The sequence below is a fragment of the Mangifera indica genome, chromosome 2 (genome assembly GCF_011075055.1).
Source record: "Mangifera indica cultivar Alphonso chromosome 2, CATAS_Mindica_2.1, whole genome shotgun sequence".
Lineage (NCBI taxonomy): Eukaryota > Viridiplantae > Streptophyta > Magnoliopsida > Sapindales > Anacardiaceae > Mangifera > Mangifera indica.
Genome location: NC_058138.1, coordinates 19,037,900 through 19,057,974, shown reverse-complemented (window position 1 = coordinate 19,057,974; position 20,075 = coordinate 19,037,900). Strand labels below are relative to the sequence as shown.

At 31.7% G+C, this 20,075-nt stretch overlaps 1 protein-coding gene and 1 long non-coding RNA gene across 2 annotated transcripts; one reads left to right on the top strand and one right to left on the bottom strand.

The window, feature by feature from the left end:
- The first annotated feature begins 828 nt into the window (after positions 1-828).
- On the top strand, positions 829-6,078 carry LOC123209605 (P-loop NTPase domain-containing protein LPA1 homolog 1). Its single transcript, XM_044627718.1, is given in 9 exon segments — positions 829-1,090; positions 1,182-1,337; positions 2,439-2,728; positions 3,254-3,335; positions 3,489-3,911; positions 3,987-4,724; positions 4,880-4,990; positions 5,360-5,677; positions 5,680-6,078. Coding segments are annotated over 8 exon segments (2,178 nt in total). The 5' UTR covers positions 829-1,090; positions 1,182-1,187; the 3' UTR covers positions 5,746-6,078.
- A 1,301-nt stretch (positions 6,079-7,379) lies between these two features.
- LOC123206293 lies at positions 7,380-12,278 on the bottom strand. Its single transcript, XR_006499985.1, has 3 exons — positions 11,342-12,278; positions 11,048-11,228; positions 7,380-10,912 (listed from the first exon to the last, which is right to left on the bottom strand). It is a non-coding gene; the product is annotated as an uncharacterized LOC123206293 (long non-coding RNA).
- Positions 12,279-20,075: the final 7,797 nt, after the last annotated feature.

The following is a 20,075-nucleotide window of genomic DNA, read 5'->3' as shown; positions in this document are numbered from 1 at the left end:
TTTTAGGGGTGGCTAAGTTTAAAAAATATGAAAACCCTAAGTTTAGGGTAAAAATATTATTTTTTAAAGTTTAAAATTTTTAGGTAAGGATGAAATGTTAGTTTCTAAAACTTGGAGGGAGTAACAAATTTTATATATTTTTTAATATAAATTATAAAAATGGTCATTTTACCTTACTTTTAGCTTAAAAAGTAAATAAAAATTGAGTCATTGGTGAAAATTTGGATTTTTCAACTGTGACGAGTGTAGGGTTGGATTCGAATCGAATTAAACTCGGCTCGACTTAATAATAATATAGCTTGAGCTCGGGCTCGTCGAACTCGTTATGCTTGAGTTCGAACTTGACTCGAGTAGACTTGGCTCGTTTCAAATTTGAATATTTGTTATTAAAACTACACCGTTTTAATTATATTAGTCAAAACGATATCATTTTGTATCAAAAATTTTAATTTATAAACTTTGATAATTAAGCTCAAGTTTGGTTTGAGCTTGAAAACATTGACTCAAACTCGAACTAACTTAAAACTGACTCATTTTGAGTTTATTCAAACTGAGCTTGGATAGGCTCAGTTCGAATTCAGTCGTAGACGAGTGTTTCATTTAAAACTTTGGTAGAAATGGCCCCTTTCCCCCGATACTAATAAGCTCCGTAATTTTACCCTAAGTTATCCAAGTAATTACCTTCTCTACCCTTCCTCGACCACGGTCCTTGGACCCCACACACACTCTCTTTAAAAATATGCTTCTCGCACACGGCAATTCAGACTCAAAGGCAGGGCGAAATCAGTAATTTCAGCACATTGAGAGAGAAATCAAATCAGTTACTCATTGTTTGCCTTTTGGGTAGACCGAAAAACTGTATAAGAGCGAGACTCGTGGAAGCTTCTGTTGTGTTGGTGCTACGCTTTGATGACAGGCGACAACAATGGCGAGATCGTGTCCTTTTTCTTCTCCCGCGTTTTTTAGGGGGCCGATCTTCTCGTCGTCTTATAAACGAACTCACCTTGCCTCACTTATATTCGTTACTTTTACTTTAAGTCGCTGATACCTTGGACCTAATCTCGTTTTTTCTTCTCTTTCACTTTACAAGGTACGATTTATTAACATTTCTCTCACATTGTAATCATTCTCAGCATTTTCCTGAAATTTAATCGATTCATTCATTTATATAAATGTTTTAGGGGAATATGGCGGAGGTGGTGAAAGTCTTGTACATAGTGGTGGTGGATGATGAGGAAAAGGGAGACGAAGGTAAGACGGTGTCGTTTCGATATACGCGTCCCGTTTTGCAGAGCACTCTTCAGCTCATGGGCTGCAAACCGCGACATGCTTTTAAGGTATAAATTTTGTGTCAATTCAGCTCAAATTTTGGGTTTAGATCTCTGAAGTTTGGAATATGTGGTGTGATTTTGGTTTTTTGTTTGATTTTGTGATCCAATTTTCCAGTGTTGGATCTGACCTACATTTAATAAATTCATAAAATTTTATTTTGTATCCCTATAATTATTTACTTTACCGAGTCAACAGAAATATTGTATGATTTTTGTTGATTTTTTTTTTTATCGTAATTCATATGGTGTTGATACCGGTCGGTTTATGCCAAAGGATGTCTGTTTATTTTTGGTCTCAATGGCCAGAAATCTTGCTAAATCATTGAGCCTAATGTCGTTTTCACATTATTGGTCATATTTTTATATATTTTTAAATCTTTTTAATGTTAAGTAGCTTGTTTTTCCAACTTTGATTTGGTTGGTTGTTAATTTTTTATTTGAGTTTCAAACTTTGTTTGGTCAAAACACAGTTTGTCAGCCTATATCTTTTATGGGTTTGGACATTTAGGTTTTGAACACATATGCTTGGGTCTTTGGCTCTTTGCTGCGTAAGAATAAGATGCTTAATTGTGGATGTAGTTGGCATGTCCTACGTGTGTGCGCACGTTGTGATTTGCAGTTCTATTGATTCTATGAATGTGAATACCTAAAAGTTACTGGACATATAATTTAATCTCTCTTTAGGGTTTTTCCCTTTATTTCATATAAAGTTGAAAGTGATTTATTCAACTAAATTTATGAAACAACGAAGGAATTTTTGAAGGCAGATTACATTTAACATTGCTTCATCATTCTGCTTTTCAACTATGGTTTACGGTTGTTTTTCTTCCACACTGTCTCTCTATACTAACAGAGCAGACATCTGTCACTAGTGTTTATTTAACCAGTTTTGGAAATTTCATTTTCACTCTAAAGTAATTATTTGAGAGCAACCCCTATATTAAAAATTCATGGTTAAGTTAATTTCTTAGATTTAAAAGGATTGTGGTGTCTTTTGACATTATTTACTCTTCATTTTAGCAGTTGGTGCCAAAATATTATTACGTTCTTTGTGTTATTGGAGAACATCAAAGCTGTTGCTGATTAATTAAATTTCACTTTCGTCAGATTAGTCGAAGGGTTTTTGAATTGATAAGAAGTGGAAACCCTAGTTGCACTCTACTCGAAGCAGAAGAAATATCAGGATTAAATCCTTTGGAAAGAAAACATGAAGTGGAAGATGCAGGGTTTGTTTCAAAGACAGAAGATAGAAGTAAGAGTGTGCCATTTGAATTATACAAAAGGCGCACTACAGTCGTTGTTAGAAGAGAAACATTCTTAGATATTGTCTGTGGTGCTCTGACTGAATATAAGTATGTGGGTCATAATCAGAGGGCAGACTTGGTTTTAGCATGCAGGTATTGTTTAACATATATAAATCTGTGTTAATTTAAAGGATATCTTGAACATAAGTACTGTTAATTCTTTTAAATGTGGATAGAATCTTGTTTTCTTTTATCGTGTTCCTTCATGTTAAATTTGAGGGTTTAGGTTTACTCTAGTCTAAACATCCAGCTCAATATTGCTATGTTGATTGAAGTTTAAAAGAAGTTTGGGAGGTTCTAGAGAAGCGTCCTTTCTAAAGTTCTGGAACTGCTAACAACATTAGAGCCTGAGCTTTCTGTGTTCTGTTTTTCTTCACGTGATGCAGATGTGGTGCCATGCGTATCGTTAACTTGTCTTGTTGCATTTGTACCATTGATTCAGCTATCATTTTTTCAAGCTGAATTTAGATAAATGCTTTTTTATCTATGGAACAATGATTAAATCTCAGTGCTTGTCATGCCATAAGAAATTCATTCCCTGTAATTTTTTTTTTTTTTTTAAATATTGTTGCATCTTCTCTATTTTTATATTGGTGTCATATTATCTTCTTGTTGCAGGATCCGAGAAAGAAAGGAATCTGTAACTGTGCTGATGTGTGGCACTAGTGGCTGTGGCAAATCTACTTTGTCTGCATTGCTGGTATTTGTTTGTTGTGTACCCTATTTAGTTTATCATTTCTATTTGTAGAACTTATTTTTATTTGTAAGTGGTAATGCGGATAATTCATGTTTATGGATTGAATAGAATATCTATTACCCAGGTAATATCTTAGTCTCTCCACTTATCATGCAGGCTGGCAGGTTGGGAATTACAACTGTTATATCCACTGATTCTATTCGACACATGATGAGGAGTTTTGTTGATGAGAAACAAAACCCTTTACTTTGGGCTTCAACCTACCATGCAGGTGAGTTCTTGGACCCTGTGGCGGTTGCAGAAGCAAAGGCTAGAAAGAAGGCCAAAAAATTGGCTGGAGGTTTGCTTTCACTTCCAAAGGATGAAGTGTCCAATAATTCTACGACTGGGAAATCTGATTCTCGTCTAGAGGTTGGTTCCAGTGTGCCAGAATTGATCAGTCCAAAACAGATGGCTATCGAAGGGTTCAAGGCCCAAAGTGAGATGGTGATTGATAGTCTTGATCGGCTGATTACTGCATGGGAAGAAAGGAAAGAATCAGTTGTTGTTGAGGGTGTTCACCTGAGTCTTAATTTTGTGGTATGTAGTAGTTTGGTTTATGTTCCATTGGATAGTTTCTAGTTATTTCTTTCTCAATTTTAATCTATTCTGCAGATGGGGCTTATGAAGAAACACCCTTCAATTATACCATTTATGATATACATTACAAACGAAGACAAACACTTGGAACGGTTTGCTGTACGTGCAAAGTACATGGCCCTAGATCCAGCCAAAAATAAATATGTGAAGTTTATAAGAAACATTAGAACTATTCAAGAATATCTCTGCCAAAGGGCTGACAAGCATTTAGTCCCCAAAATAAACAACACAAATGTTGACAAGAGTGTGGCAGCTATCCATGCGACAGTCTTCAGCTGCCTTCGCAGGCGTGAGGCAGGAGAGCAGCTTTATGATCCGACCATGAACACAGTTTCAGTGATTGAAGAGGAGTATCGGAACCAGTGTGCTGCTCATTCCTTGAACTCGAAGGGGATGTTTCAGCTGATCCAGAGGAAAGGTTCTTCTAGGCACCTGATGGCTCTTCTTAACACTGATGGATCTGTGGCTAAGGCTTGGCCTGTTAGTTCAGTAGATGGTAATGGGAAGCCTATATTGGTCCCTGGTACTGACAATGGAATGAGAAACCCAATGTATGGACCTTTGAAAATTGGAAAAGCTGAACCAGTAAATCTTCAATTTGGTCACTTTGGGATCAGTGCTTGGCTCAGTGATGGTGGCACAAGTCATGCTGGAAGTGTGGATGAGTCAAGAGATGAATGGACTGATACTGGTAGTAGAAACCAGTCTTCCTGCTGTAGCTCACCGAGGGCATCTGATAGACATTACAAGGAGGTATATTCTATAGCTGAATTTTGTATTTTTTTCCTGAAAAGTATAATAGTCTGTTGGTGTATGTGGTTATAGACTCTAGGAATCTGGTTGAGCTGTTGCAATTGCCTTTGATGGGATAAATAGTCTGGCTACTGATGTTTTTATTGTCCTTTCAGCTCAAGGAGGAACATTCGGTACATGGTAGTGATGAAGATGTTGATGATCCACTTGAGGCCGATAGTGATGAGGATCTCAGTGATAATACTGTTGAGCAGGTCCTAGAAGAGGTATTTGGCTGAATATATATTCTGGCTTTATTTCTGTTCCTTACCATAACGTTAGGGATAAGTTAAAAAAGAAAACCTGTATGATTAGTCCTATTCTTAATCCAGTAAACCTCCCAGAGTGTTAAAATTACATATAAAAAAAAAAAAACTGCTGTTTAAGAACAATTCAGGCAGTTGGTTGTAAAAAATCAGAGGGTTTATAGTGCACTATAGGGGTAGTATTAAAAAATGCAAGGGATTTATTGAATTTCGGCTAAGCATGGTTTAATGTAGTTAATAGTTATACTGGAATCTAACTAGAATTATTTGCAATATTCCAAACCTCAGCACTAATAATCTGGAATCGGCTTTGATGTTTTTGTTGAACAGATAGGATCAGTTGATGAGGAGTTCACGAAATCAGATGAAGAGTATGATGATCTGACTATGCAGGAGAATGGCTATTTGAGTGATGGCGAGGAGTTGAAGAATGAAATAATTTCAGTCCCTGGTGTCCAATCGACTCACATGAGAGGGGACAAATATCGCCGGAATCTAGACCACTTCCTTAAAAGTCGAAGTGAGCAGTCGCCTGAGCCATTGCGCTCCTACTCTTCTCTACTTACCGAGAAAAATGAAAAGAGATCACCAACTTCTGGAAATTTCAGAATGAGAAAACGCTCTCTTAGTATTTCAGCCTTCCCAGTCTTTCAGCTTTGAGCAAGCAAGGCTCTATAGCCACTGATCCCATTCTTTCTAGTGCTCCTCGGAGGTAGCGGTACAATTTTGCCCCACTTCTTTTTTTCTTTTTTTTTTTTTTTTTTGGTATTATCTTGAATTTTATGTTTTAACATTTCTCCCGCTTTCCTTCCCGCCTAACCTTTCCCATTTTCCTCTTTTAGATAAGGAGAATATAGTTGAGTGCCAAGCTGGTTTTTGACGAAATCTTTTGTATATAACAATGCCTAGTACCTAAGATTTGAAATGGTGTTTCTCTTGTGTTTTTCAATTCCCACTGTACCATTTAGGCAAATAAAATTAACGAAATCTTGTGTATATGACAATGCTTAGTACCTAACATTTGAAATGGTGTTATTTTTGTTTTTCAATTCCCTAAGAACTCATTTAGGTTAATAAAATTATAAATTTTTTAATATAATAATATATCACATAATCAATTAGGCCTCACGGGGCATTCGTATTTTGCGGTCAATAAGAGTGTCAACTTCCTTGGTTAATGTATATATAGTGCCAACGTTGGGTTAACTCAGAAAGAGTATACAGATTATAATATCAATAAAATTATGTCTTTATTTTAGATACATAAATATATACATATTTATATATATTATTATATGATTGAATAATTTTAAATTTTAAATAATATATATATAAAATTATATAACTAAAATAAGTAGGTATGATAACCTAAGGTAGTTGCAGATATTATTTAATCTACCCAAATTTTGATTAAGCGATAATTTGAACTTTTCTTATCCGCTCATTAAATTTCTTAATTGGAAGGGTTATTTTACTTATAATTGTCTAAAAGAATATAATGGTAATTTAACTTTATTTGAGAATTTTCTTTATTTCCCTCTTCATTCATTATCTTCGGTTTTATATATGAGTAATGTTATATATACTTATTTTTGATACACAATTTATATATACAATGATGTATCATCATGTAATTAGATGATTTTAAAATATGTATCATCATATGATAAAGAAACATCCAATTACATGATAACATCTCATCTATGTACATAAATTATGTATAAAAAATAAATACACATAATTTTATTGTTTATATATACGGGTTAGACTTAGTTATGAAAAGGTAACCTGCCGTAGCTAGGCAATTTGTTTTTGAGATAGATCGACTTACAAGTCAAACAAAAAACCTGGTGATTATCACATCATGTACATATGACACTAAAAGAAATTAATTTCATGCATCCCACAAATTAAAAGATTTGCGCCAACTTTCCCAATCCCTTTTGGCCTCAAATAAACAACAAACCTAATAGAAAACAGGTATTATCGTTTTGATAGAAAAGTAAAGATAAATAAAGAAGAAGAAGATAGAAAAACTACCGGTCAGTTTTTTCAAATTCATACCCAAAATAGTGTCATTTTATGTGATTTCACGAGATGCAAAAGGAAAAAAAAAAGAAGACGAAGAAGAGGGTAGGTGGTTAATATTAATAAAGACAGAAGTGCACAGAGTGTGGCAGAAAGAGTAGGGTGATGGAAGAATACGAAATGGTCCTCTCACTTGCATGTCGACCACGTGAATCCGCTCCTTATGGGCACATGGGGACCAATGACCATTCCTTTTCCTTTTTAACTATTTTTGCTACCTTTTCTTTCTCTTTAACACTTCATCTTTCCTCCCACACAAGGAAATATAAGACTTGCTTTATTATTAACAAAAAATTGATTAATCCAACTACATTTTCTTTGAATAAACGTTTCAAAAATTGAATTAGGACTTTAATTCCAACGACCAGACTCAGCAGCATCAAAATCGGAATGAGTTCATTATAGTTTCGAAGAAATTTCCTGGAATCTACGATGAAAACATTCTGAGTTTATTGGTACCTACCATTAAACATCCATACACAAAGACGGAATGAAAAGAGATAAGAAAATTGCTGAAATCAGTATCTTCTATAGTATTTGCAGTTACCCCTCCTCAATCCTCAGCAGCTGAATGATTCACGCTCAAATTTTTTGTGATTACAGGAAAAGGAAATGCAAACATATATAAGCAAGAGATGCAGCTAATTTTTCATAAGTCCAGTTCTGCAAATTTAGGATACCCGTTTGCTCCACTGCTGTAATTATGAGCGTATGAATCACCATACAAAACGAGATGAAGAAATAATATAATTGTTAAAGAAAAATAGTACTATATATGTGTGTATGTATATGCATGTATGGCAAACAAAAAACTATACGGAGGACTAAATAAATTTTGTAAAACAGCCATCAAACCATATTCAGAAGCCAGTTGTAGATCCTCGTCATGCATTCATACAAGTAATTTATATATGGATTTAGAGTAAGAAGAGAAGTCATACCTGCATTAGTGGTTCATTCTCTTTAACAATGTGGAAAACAAGTTCAAACTCGCTTATGTTTGTATAGGATAACACTTCAGTATCCACAAGTTTTGAGGCAACAACAAACGCTCTTTGTGGTTGGGATATTGGGTGAATGGATGTGAGCAGGGGAAATTGGTCAAAAACTTCTAAAAGGTTGAAAATCATCTATTTATATAGGAGACAATACATGACCATTCATCTTGATATACTTTCATGCACCTGATCTTTATTATATCTCACACAATCCCTAATTATCCAGATAACTAATACTGTAATAAGATCTATGGACAAGATGCATAACTATGCATGACCATGCACAAATGTGCATGAGACCTAACAATTATCCATTTTCAACTTTATCTTTATCTGATTTGGATAAAGTTAACTGCATGTTATTTCATTCACATGCTTTCACTCTTAGACTATCTCATTTTGGTCCTCAAAGCATAATAGCTTATACTTGAGTCCAATCACTATATAAGACTCGAAACAGATTATCTGGATTCCAAACCTGATTTATCTCAAATAATTTAATACCTTTAAAGTTTGATCAACTTCTATTTTGTGTAATCCATAGGCTCTTTATCAAGTTAATAGTTTATAGAATCATATTAAATCAACAATTCAATAACCATCTATACACATATCAATATTAGTCTCTAACAAGACATTATAAGTACACAATTGGGGAAGTGTTAAAGATTGACTTTCAACTATTAACAATACAATTATTGTACAATTCAATCACTTCATCATACAATATATCTTCAAGACTGAAACATAAAATGAATGTTTACCTCAAGGGACTTTTGATATGCATAGACGAACGTTCATATCAATGATCAAATGATATAAGACTAAGAAATAACTCAATCCTATTGTAACCACATATTTAAGTGGTTATTGATATTCACCAGAAAGTCTATTAGAAATATCAACTCCTATATTTGAGAGAGATAAATCCTTTATTGGTTCACTATAGTTTTTGTACATTTCTCAATATAATCAATCATTACTATTTTGCCAACCCTTTGTCAAAAAATATATTAGACTAGTGTCAAATCATATTAATCTTTAAATAAAATAATTCAATAACCTCAAGTCAAATGATTACATATATCACTATTTATTAAAATTATGTTTCATAGACACTAAAACACTCATCCATATAAAATCCTCTTAATGGGTTGGTCTGATAGACACGTTTATATAATATGCACTCATATGTTATAGTAAGTTGTCTTTAAACAACTTTAACACGTGAAATCTGTTACTATCTTTTAGTAAAGTTGTTTAACACATATTACCTATGCGAATAATACCGAGACTACAAACATTTCTAGAATAACTATCTAATGTAAATATAGAGTTCTCATGGTCAATCGGCATACACTAATGCCTTTGCTCCGATTCTATTATTCTAAGAATATTAATCTATTTATAAGAATTGATAAAGAAATAATGTAACTTTTTAATTTAAAATATGATTACAATGGATTACATAACTGTGACGAGTAACTTAAGAATATTTACTCTAAATAAAATTCAATAGCTTTGTTGTGGAGGTGTAAAACAATATAAGATGCCGAAATTGGTCAAGAATCACAAAAAACAGACGTCTTAAACCTAAAGACAATGGTGCTATAATTATTTGTCGATGCTTATCTAACGAAATAGAGATTATGGAAGACATATATAGATGTATAAATTAGCCACAAACTAAAGTCGATGAATAGATGAAACTTTAACACAAAAACTATTACAACTTTAAAATTAATTACTACAATAATGAAAGAATTAATAGAGAAATTTGATGAACAAAAGTTCGATAAGCCACCAAAAAGGAAAAAAAAAAAAAAAACTGTATAGATGCATGCAACTATATTTAAATCCTACACGTCTCAGGTTTATTCTTGATCAAAACATATAAAAGTAATTGTTTATTCTCACAATAGTCAAAGAAGAAATTGATTCTGGCATTAGCTTTGCTTCTTTAATTCAAGATGAATTGGGTCAACATATCAATGCGATTATAGAAGAGTTCAATATAGCGACAATACTTGTAAAATCTTTAAGTTCTTAAGAGAGACTCAAGAATTCCAAATAAATAAAAGACCTACTTGCATGTTGCCACAATATATGCCTGCCTAATCAAACAAACTAAAATGACTTCATCGAGAACTGTTTTGGCATTGAGGAGAACAGTGGATAGTGATAGGGGGCACATAGATCTCCATAGTCTTAAAATGGGTAGTGAATGAGCTGTCTGGTGAATGCATAAGAAGTTATTTTGGGAAAGCGTTGGGGCTTCTATTATAGTTGTGGTGAAAAATATGTGCACAGAAAATTTTCCTGCAAGAGAGAGAAGAGCAACAGAGAGAGTACATATAAGGGGTCCAAGCTACAAGAGGGTGACTGGAGGCTCGGTCCACAGAGGATAGTTGATTAATGGTAAAGCCAACATTAATGGCTGTGACAATGACATGCTTCCCCCACAATCTTTGCATATAGTCTTAAAGTTCTCAGAGCAGTTTCAACTTTCAAATATCTACTCTATTTACAGACGAAGAATGTCCATAAAATAATCAATTTTTATTTTGGATCATTTCTGCTGAAGACAAAGGTGGTGGGAACCCAAACACCAATGAGTTTTCAAAACCAGTTTCTAGCTGATATCATCAAACCCCATAAAGAAAAACCAAAAACCTGAAACACAAAACAGAAAAAGAAAAATTGATTAACCGTTTATCTCACCTCTTGTTATGAATTTCTTCTGCACTTCAGAGAATCTTGTAATCAGAAAATTGTCCTTCTAACCTTTTAGGCACTCCTGAGAGAGCATTGAAAACCGAAAAAAAAATCACCAATAATTAATAATAATAATCAAAATCGAAGATCCGTACGGTTTGAGATGGATCTGAAATTAGCATCCATTGAACAAATTTGAGGGATGAAATTAACTCACCTTTTGAATATGCTTTAATATGCAGCTTCCTCAAGTATCTTTTATCTCTCTGGTTGTTAATAAAGTCCCTTCTATTTCCACGAGTTTAGTGTGTTCAGAAGAAAATGATAGATCTGCAACGTCAACTCATGAAGGAGTTGGCTGTATATCTTCGATAGCCCTTGCAAGATCTTATAGTTCCCTGCAAAGTGGAAAAGGAGCTTATATATAAAAAAATATACTGGAAACCCATATAATGGATAAGCCTATTAATGGGAAGGTAAAGGAAATAGAAATAGGAGATAAGCCGCCCACCTGAAAGCAACAGAAAAGAAAGTAGATGGAATCATCTTGATGAATACAGAAGTGCAAAGTGGCACAGTGAATTAATACTGTTTAACAGTCCTTTATATTTTGTAAAGTCGTTTATTGCCGATGCAGCATCATCAAGATTCTCACTTTCAAAGAACTTTGGCGGAGATTATTACATCACTACCCTCTGCATTTGCATGTGAATCTTGATGATGCTACATCCGCAAACAACGACTGTCAATCTATCCATGCACTAAACCTTTACATTGAAAACCAAATGAAGAAGAAATATCATCTCATCAAAAACAAAAACAAGAAAAGATATATATATATATATATATATATCATTCAATATATATATATATATATATATACAAAACTTTGTGCATAGCTTAGCAACAAGAGCTCGAGCAGGAGATGACGTGGCCGGTTTCTAGTGGTTTAAACATAAAGTGATAATTGTGTAACGGCATCAAAGAAAGAATCTACCAAGTTAGAACTCCGGAACCAATCAAATGAAAACCAAAACCCTATTTTTATTTTTTTAAGAGGAAAATTTAAAAACAAAGAAAATAGAATCAAAAGATAAAAAGTAGCATCAAAATCTATAGTTTCTGGCATCTGGGTAAGATTTCTCGGATTAGATTCTGGCAAGAATACACTTTGCAGCAATACCCTTGTCAGATTCCGGCAAAAATCACCCTTGAGAGGAAGAATTAATTATCAAACAAATTTTCAGATAAAAAGAACATAGACAAACTAATCAAAAGAAATGATAAATTCGAGGAGTAAATGAGTGAGGAGACATTAGATAGATCTACAAAAGAGAGAGCATTAAAGACGGTCATTTTGAGACTGAGAAGAATGATAGCAGTAGTATTGTATAAGGAAGGAAGTCTGAACTCTAAAGGATATATATACATAGATGGCTGGTAATATTATTGGCTTCAAATGTATTGGCTGCTATCCATTGGTGCTTGTTCCTCTTTCTAATTTTCTCATTGGCTCATGCTTAGCTGTACAGTGAAGAAAGCTTTATTGCATACTAGATTGTTCTTAATCAAGATTTAAGCAATTATTTCTGCATTTATTGGATAGGCTGCAAATAGAAGTCAGAAGTCAATGTTATTTTTATAGCCATTTATCATCAACTGCTTTGAATTTAAGAAATGGTACCAAAACTTTCTAGACGTTAGTCATCCATGGTAACTTCTCTACAGCTCAAAAACTAATAATAATGATAAGAAAATGACATCAGTTTTTATAGCCAATATTTGACAGAATATTTATGAGTCCATAAGAAGGTGGTGAGGATGGCCGTTTGAGAGTATTTCCCTAATTCAAACTCAGTGCCTCTCTTTGCTCTGCTGCTTAAAATTTAACTTTCTCTTTTTATGAGCCCTCGAGGTTGGTGGCTGCCTACCACTTGCCCACCTGCCATTCACGTCTCTCCTTTTTTTTTTTTTTTGTTTTAACCTTTTATTTATTTTTTCTTTCTTTCTTTATTTTAGCTCTTCTTATATTTTACTAGGTTAACGGAAAACTTAAGAATTTTCCACAAAATAAGTTGCAATTGATATTATCTTTAAGTAGTTAGTATACATAATTTGTTCTTCAGATAAATTTTTTAGATCAAATTTGGCACCTTAGAAAGCCAGTTTTTGTAGCTTTTGACTTTAATATTTACAAGTATATTTAAAATTATTTAATTAAATACTTAATACACAGGCATTCACGGCCATAATAATTATCTTAAATTTACAATTATGAGTAAATGATTTAGTGGAAGAGAAATGTTACGAAAAATATTTTTAAAATCAAATCAGTAATTAAATTAGTTATTTTACTAGTTTATGATTCGATTAATTCAATCAGATAACCAATCAATTTAATCTAGTGTCAAATTGTTATGTATTTCTAAATAGTATTGTATTTTTTAAATATAAAACATATAAAATATAATTTCAAATATACCTTTTAAAATAATAAGACACAAATAATTTACAATTAGAACCTACTAGATCAAATGCAGGTTCTAATCCATCAATAGTAAAATCGATGAAGTCATCCTCAGAAATATTCTACCGACTAGAAACTAAGGCATCATAAATCTTCTCATAAGTCCTCATATTATATATTCATGTATACTTAGTGTTCCCTTTTTCAATGTTTGCAAAATATTGCTCAGCTTCTTAATTCTAACCTTAAGTAATTTTGTAACACACTCCTTATCTCATTAGAATTTTCACAATTTGAGATATGGCTAAACATGGACTCAAAGACTGAGTCTAACAACCAACTCATTTGTAGTTTATCATAACATTTCCAATTTTGATAACAAGGTTTTGACTGTTTCGCATTTCCCAAATTACTCTTATCTAAGGTAAAAGGAGATGGACAAGTAATTAACCTAGCCTGTGAGCTGGTCTCCCAATTCTTGAGTCCTCTAATATCTATAGTTATCCTTTGTAAGCTTTAGATTGATAGTTTGTATTGTTAAGACATTCTTGGAAATGATAATCTTTTATTATTTGTAAAACCAAATGAATCATTCTTGCTAGGAGTATCAAGAAAACTTAGCTAAAGATCGATGAAAATCTAAAAACTTATACTAGTTATAATGAGTTTATATTATAATAAAAAGAGCAATATTATATATATCTATTTTTTGATACATAAATTATATGAATAAATATTTTATTATTATTAATTTAAAATTAATTAATCATATAATGATATATTTATATATATATATAATCTCTACATATAAATTTCTTTATAATAAAAATATAACCCACCAAGAAAACCAGAACAAACACGAAGTAAAAACATATTAGAACAGAAAATAAAGAAACTTCTGGTATCTTTTATACGAAAAGAGGATCCAATCCAAGTCGATCTCTAGTTTTGTGAAATATCTTATCGCCATCACTTGATATATAAATATATATAATATTTAAACTGTATAATTTATGTACTATTCGTCTCTTTATAATTATTTGTTTTATGGAAATGCGAGCACCTTTTGCTTTTTAAGGCCACACCACACGACTGTTGTGAATATGTGATGGTTGACCGACTTAATCAAAAAAATTAAAATAAAAATAAAAATTATAAAAAAAGCAAAACACAGATATGATGTTTTACAAATGAGTTGTTAGATTCTTTCCATCAGTGCCTGCTTGCTTCCCTTACTTCACCTCAACGTGGACCCTTATCCGTACAATAAATGACTTGGCTGGTGCAGATTTTGAGATTTTCTTTTTATTGTTCCGAAATATCTGGTCAAACACATCATTTTTTATTTAGAAAATATGAACGAAGAAATAGATATAGACTACCATAGTTAGTATTAAAGCGATTCAGCAATACAACTATGTAATTTTAATTTCACTAAAATAAATAAAAGATAATTATAAAATTAGAGATCTCTTGTTATCATTCTATTTAAATATATATATATCCATAACCTCGGGTTGGTTAGGCTATAGAAGGTCCCAAATAAATCATATAATTCTAATAGTTAGGCCTTTAGTAGGAGAAAGGACAAAGGGCTATTTTCTACCCACGTTTTGATATATTTTGAAAATTATATTTATAAAATTTAAAAATATAAAATTATACCTATAGATCAATTGTTATTAAATTTTTTTATTAGAGATATGAGTAAAATTATTATTTTATTAATAATATTAAAAAATATAAATTTATTATATTTTTTATCCTAAATTTACGTGAAAAAAATTCCTACTAAAATATATTCATGTTCCATTAAGAAATCTGTGATTGGTTAATAAAAATGAAAGACCGAATATTGTACACGTTGCATATAATAATGAAAGACATAAAATCAACAGACAATAGGTTAAATGCTTTCTACATATATGGTACCAATTCTGGCCAAGAATGGGGATCCCACACTCAAAAAATCAATTGGCGTGCACGGCAAATTAATTTTACAAATTTATATCTTGAAAACGAAATGCCCATAATATGTATCATTGCTTGGTTGTGGTGGGTGGAAATTCATTTCAAATGTGTTGAGATAGATTTGGTTTTCCTGATGAAAGATGCTTTCCCACTTGAGTTTAGTCATGACGTTTATGTAAATTAACAAGCACAAGCCTCCGATTAATGGTGAAGTTGCCTTTGAATTTAATGTAGTTTAGCCGACACAGAGGTCTTTTCTGCGGATATTAGAGATATTTTTTTTCATAATTAATTAGAAAGATGACTAATGAAGAGAGTTGGCGTTGTCGTTATGAAAAAATCAAAGCAAGTAGAAAGTGACATTGATGGAAACATGAGTTTAAGTTATAAAAAGTATAATATATGTATGTTATAAATCTTCTATTTGTGACCACAGAACCCAATATATACGAGTGAAATGATAGCTTGTAGGTGCAATATTTATGTAAGAGGTTAGAGGGGGATGGTGCGTCACGTGGGAAGAAGGGTGTTTTGGTTGAAAGATGTGAGCAAGATGGAAGGGAAGTGTACGGAAGGGGCCACCAAGCCACGTGACTACTGTCGTGTACAAGTATATCTACTGCATTTTCACGAGACAGCAGAGCCAGAAATATAGAAATGTAAACGTTTTGGCAAATACAGACGGTATTTGTGATTCTGATTTAGGAGTTGTTGTGATGAAGCTCCAATTGGGGTCCTCTAATAAATTTTAAGTTAATTTCGCTACACCAAGCTGAGCCCTGGTGGGGATCGATTTTGACAACGCACGCCAGCTAGCTATCTTCAACTCGCTCTCAGCCTCTCCATCACAAATAGAAGTTACGTAAGAATGACTTTTTTTTTTTTTTTCTGCATGCATAAACAGATTCAACTATTTTTAAACATGTATTTCTTATTTTCAAAACTAAAATTCTAAATTATTTTTTCTTCTGTTTCTGTTTTTATTTTATTGTCACCCATTGTCGTCTAGTCGAAACATCATATCTTTTGTGCTTACGGATGACGAATCAATACTCAAAAATACTATTTTTGTATAGTATCATTGAAAAATATTATGTAATTTTATTTCATCATAATATTCACCTTTCACATCGTCTTCGTTCAATTTAATTCAAATTGCACTATCATGGAAAAATATTAACCATGATTCAAATTTTTCCTTTTAGGAGAGAAATATTTAATATTTGAGTATTCAATATGGACAACCATACTGGTTTAGGTTTTTGGAGAGCTCAATAACAAAACTACTATTTAATTTTAGTTCCCCTCATATCATGTTTAAAATAAAATTTGTTATAATTGTTGATTTTCATATATAATCAATATCTATATTATATTGATTTAGTATATAAATTTTATAACATATTAATCTTATATTATACGGGTGGTAACTCTATTATCAAAGTAATCTTATTTTTGTAACATTTTTATTGTTATTATTTTTTAGATTAAATTTACCTTTATATTTAATTAAAATAAAAAGTGATAGTAATTTAAAAATATATATATTTACAATAAGATAAAACTTAAAAAAATAATTTCATTAATTGATTTCATAACTTGACAATATAGAAATAACATAATATATTACAATGATGGAAAATATTTTAGAAAATATATAAAATAAATATTTAATATAAGATTATGTTTATTTAAATAATCACAATATTAATATATATCTAATAATCTTTCAAGGTTATTTAAGTAAAATAATATGATAATATTCTTTTAATAATACTAATTAAATACAATAATTATTTATACATATCAAAATTTATCAAATATAATAATAATAATAATAATAATAATTTATACTTAATAATCTTACAAGTAAATTATCTTTGTGAAATATTTAATTTTTTTGTAATTAGAGATTACTCAAACCAAATATACTCTAAGTAAATAGAAATAATTCTTATATTATATTTAATGCAATTTTGAAACTTAACACCTTTGTTTGCTTAATTTATAAAATATTTATTAATTGACATAACAAAAAAAGTCTAAGAATATATCTTTTAATTATATATATTATTTAAAAATATTTTCTTTATTTTAACATTCTGAAAGATTGACTCCGCAGGAAAAAAAAAAAAAGCTCCCTGCGCTTAACCTAATCTTTACCAAAAATGGGGCAGAGGGTACCTCCTTAGTCAGTCCAAATTAGGTGACACAATGGGATGAAGGCTTATCTAGACCGGTTGATTAATTTTTTATTTTTCTTTTTCTCTTGCCAACTTGCTATGGCCGTCCAAACAGTTTCTTAAAGAGTCGGTCCAGTCCAGATCCTGAGCTAAATTAATTAATGGGGATACACATATGACAATACTGAAAAGCAGTCTCACATGGCCAACAAATGCCATGTTCCTTTTCACTGGAGCTATCACCTTTTCTTCATGCCCAAAAATAAACCTAGTACTGCATCTTAGTGTCTCCATAATCATCCACCATATATTAAACACCATATATTATCTGAAGATTCATGTCCTTATGCATATAATTATATATTAAATTTATACCTTGGTGTCTTGAGAATATATTCTTTTTATTAGTATATATATTGCTTCTTGATTAACTGGTCACCACCTTCACCAGTTTTGCTTGCCACCGACAATTTCCATTAAATCATATAATATTATGTACTTCATTGAACAACCACTTAAAAAATATATATATATTGTCTTAAATTAGTCTAATAGTTAGTCAATAAAATTATATGTATTTATTTTGAATATAGAAATATATACATATTTTATATGTATTATCATGGGGCCAAAGACTATTTTCCACCCAAGTTTACATGTTATCTCAAAGTTACACCTATGAGATTTGAAAAACCCGATGTCTTACCCATGACGTAATTTTCGTTAAAATTTTCTGTTAAAGTTAGGAATAAAATCGTTATTTTACTAATAATATTAAAAATGAAAAATGACTATTTCCCATCAATTTTTTAGGCCAATCTCAAACCTATACCCATGAGAGATCAAAAACTCTTTTTTCCACTCATGACCAAACTGTCGTCCAATTTTTCAGTTAGGGACAGGGGCAAAATCAGTATTTTATTGTTTTAAACCTTAAAACTTTAAAATTTCACCATTTTCCCCGCTAGGTTTTAAAAACTAACAATAACACATCCTCAAAGTTTGAAAAGTTTATATTTCACCCCTAGGGTTTGCTTCCTTCTTTGGCCACCACTGACAGTCGACGCATTCGATTGATCTCTCATCTCCGATTACAAAGGATGACGAAGGACGACCCTTCTTTACCCAGATCTAGACGACGGAGAATTGTCCAGATCTGGAAGAAACGATGAAACATCCATCTCTTCGTCGCACAGTGCGATAAGAAGATGAGGATCTCTTCACCGCACCACCGTCATCACACCAGGAGAAGGAGGAGGTTGATGATGACGTCAAAAGATGAAGTTGAAGAATTGGAGTGAAACTGCTAGTTTTGAAAGTTATGGGGGGCGGTCGCATTTTGAAAAATATGGAAACCCTAGGTTTGGGGGTGAAAATGTTAGTTTTCAAAGTTTAAAAACTTTAGGTAAAGGTAAAATGTTAGTTTCTAAAACCTAAAGGGGGTGAAAAGTAATAAACTTTATAACTTTTTAATATAAACAGTAAAATAACGATTTTGCCTTTGTCCCAAACTGAAAAATTGAATGACAGTTTGGTCATGGGTGGGAAAAAAGTTTTTTGATCTCTCGTAGGTATAGATTTAAGAATGGTCTAAAAAATGGGTGGGAAATAGTCATTTTTCCTTTTAAAAAATTATAACATTAATTATATTTTATTCCCTAACTTTTAAAAACTAACAATTCACTAATATTAGTGTCCACATTAGTCACTAAAATATAATTTTTTTAAGCGCACTCCAAATTAGTTTTATAAATTAAATATAAAAATTAATTTAACCCAACAAATACATTAATTAATTGTGTTTTATTTATAAAAATTAAAAAAATGAGATATATTGAGCGATTTTAAATTTAAAAATAAAAAGTTGGTTACAAAAATATAAACGGATTCTCGAATTGACAGAGTCCATTCTTTTCCCCATCGTGTGTGAATTTTTTGGGCCAAGCTAACGTGTTGTCTTCGTCGGCCCAATGCATAATCCAAATCCATTTTTCATGGGCCACAATGATGATTATATTCTACTTAGTATAATCGATACGCAACAACCAAACCTTTTGAACTGTTTTAGATTTATTTATTAATCTAATAAAATTATATATATAAATAATAAATAATTTTAAAATAATAATTTTATTATTTATATATCTTTTTTTTTTTAATTAGTAAGTGCATTATAAATAAAATAAATAAAAATCTCAAACAAAGCGATATCACAAGGAGACAAACTCAACCCATTAAGTACAAACACTTAAACATGTCTTCTCCTAAAAGTCTCTACCTAAATTATTACAGAGACTGAATTCAAGAAAAGAATACAACAAACTGTCCAAAATCCAACCCCCAAAAGACAACCTTGAGAGCTTTTGAAAAATAGCAAGTGGATACCAGGTTGCACTAATCAAAATAAAACCAAACTAAGCACAAAAAAGCCAATTATTCTAACTTAAAGGCTCATCGAAGAGAAGGTGGCAGACTGCCTATATCATATACGGAAGCATGAAAAACACTTTTGGACTGTCCAAACAGAGTGCACGTCTTGTTCTTCTTTATTCTAGCCACAATTTATGCTCTCTTCAAAAAGACAATAACCATGAAGGATGAACACCACCTGGAGGAAGGCTTCT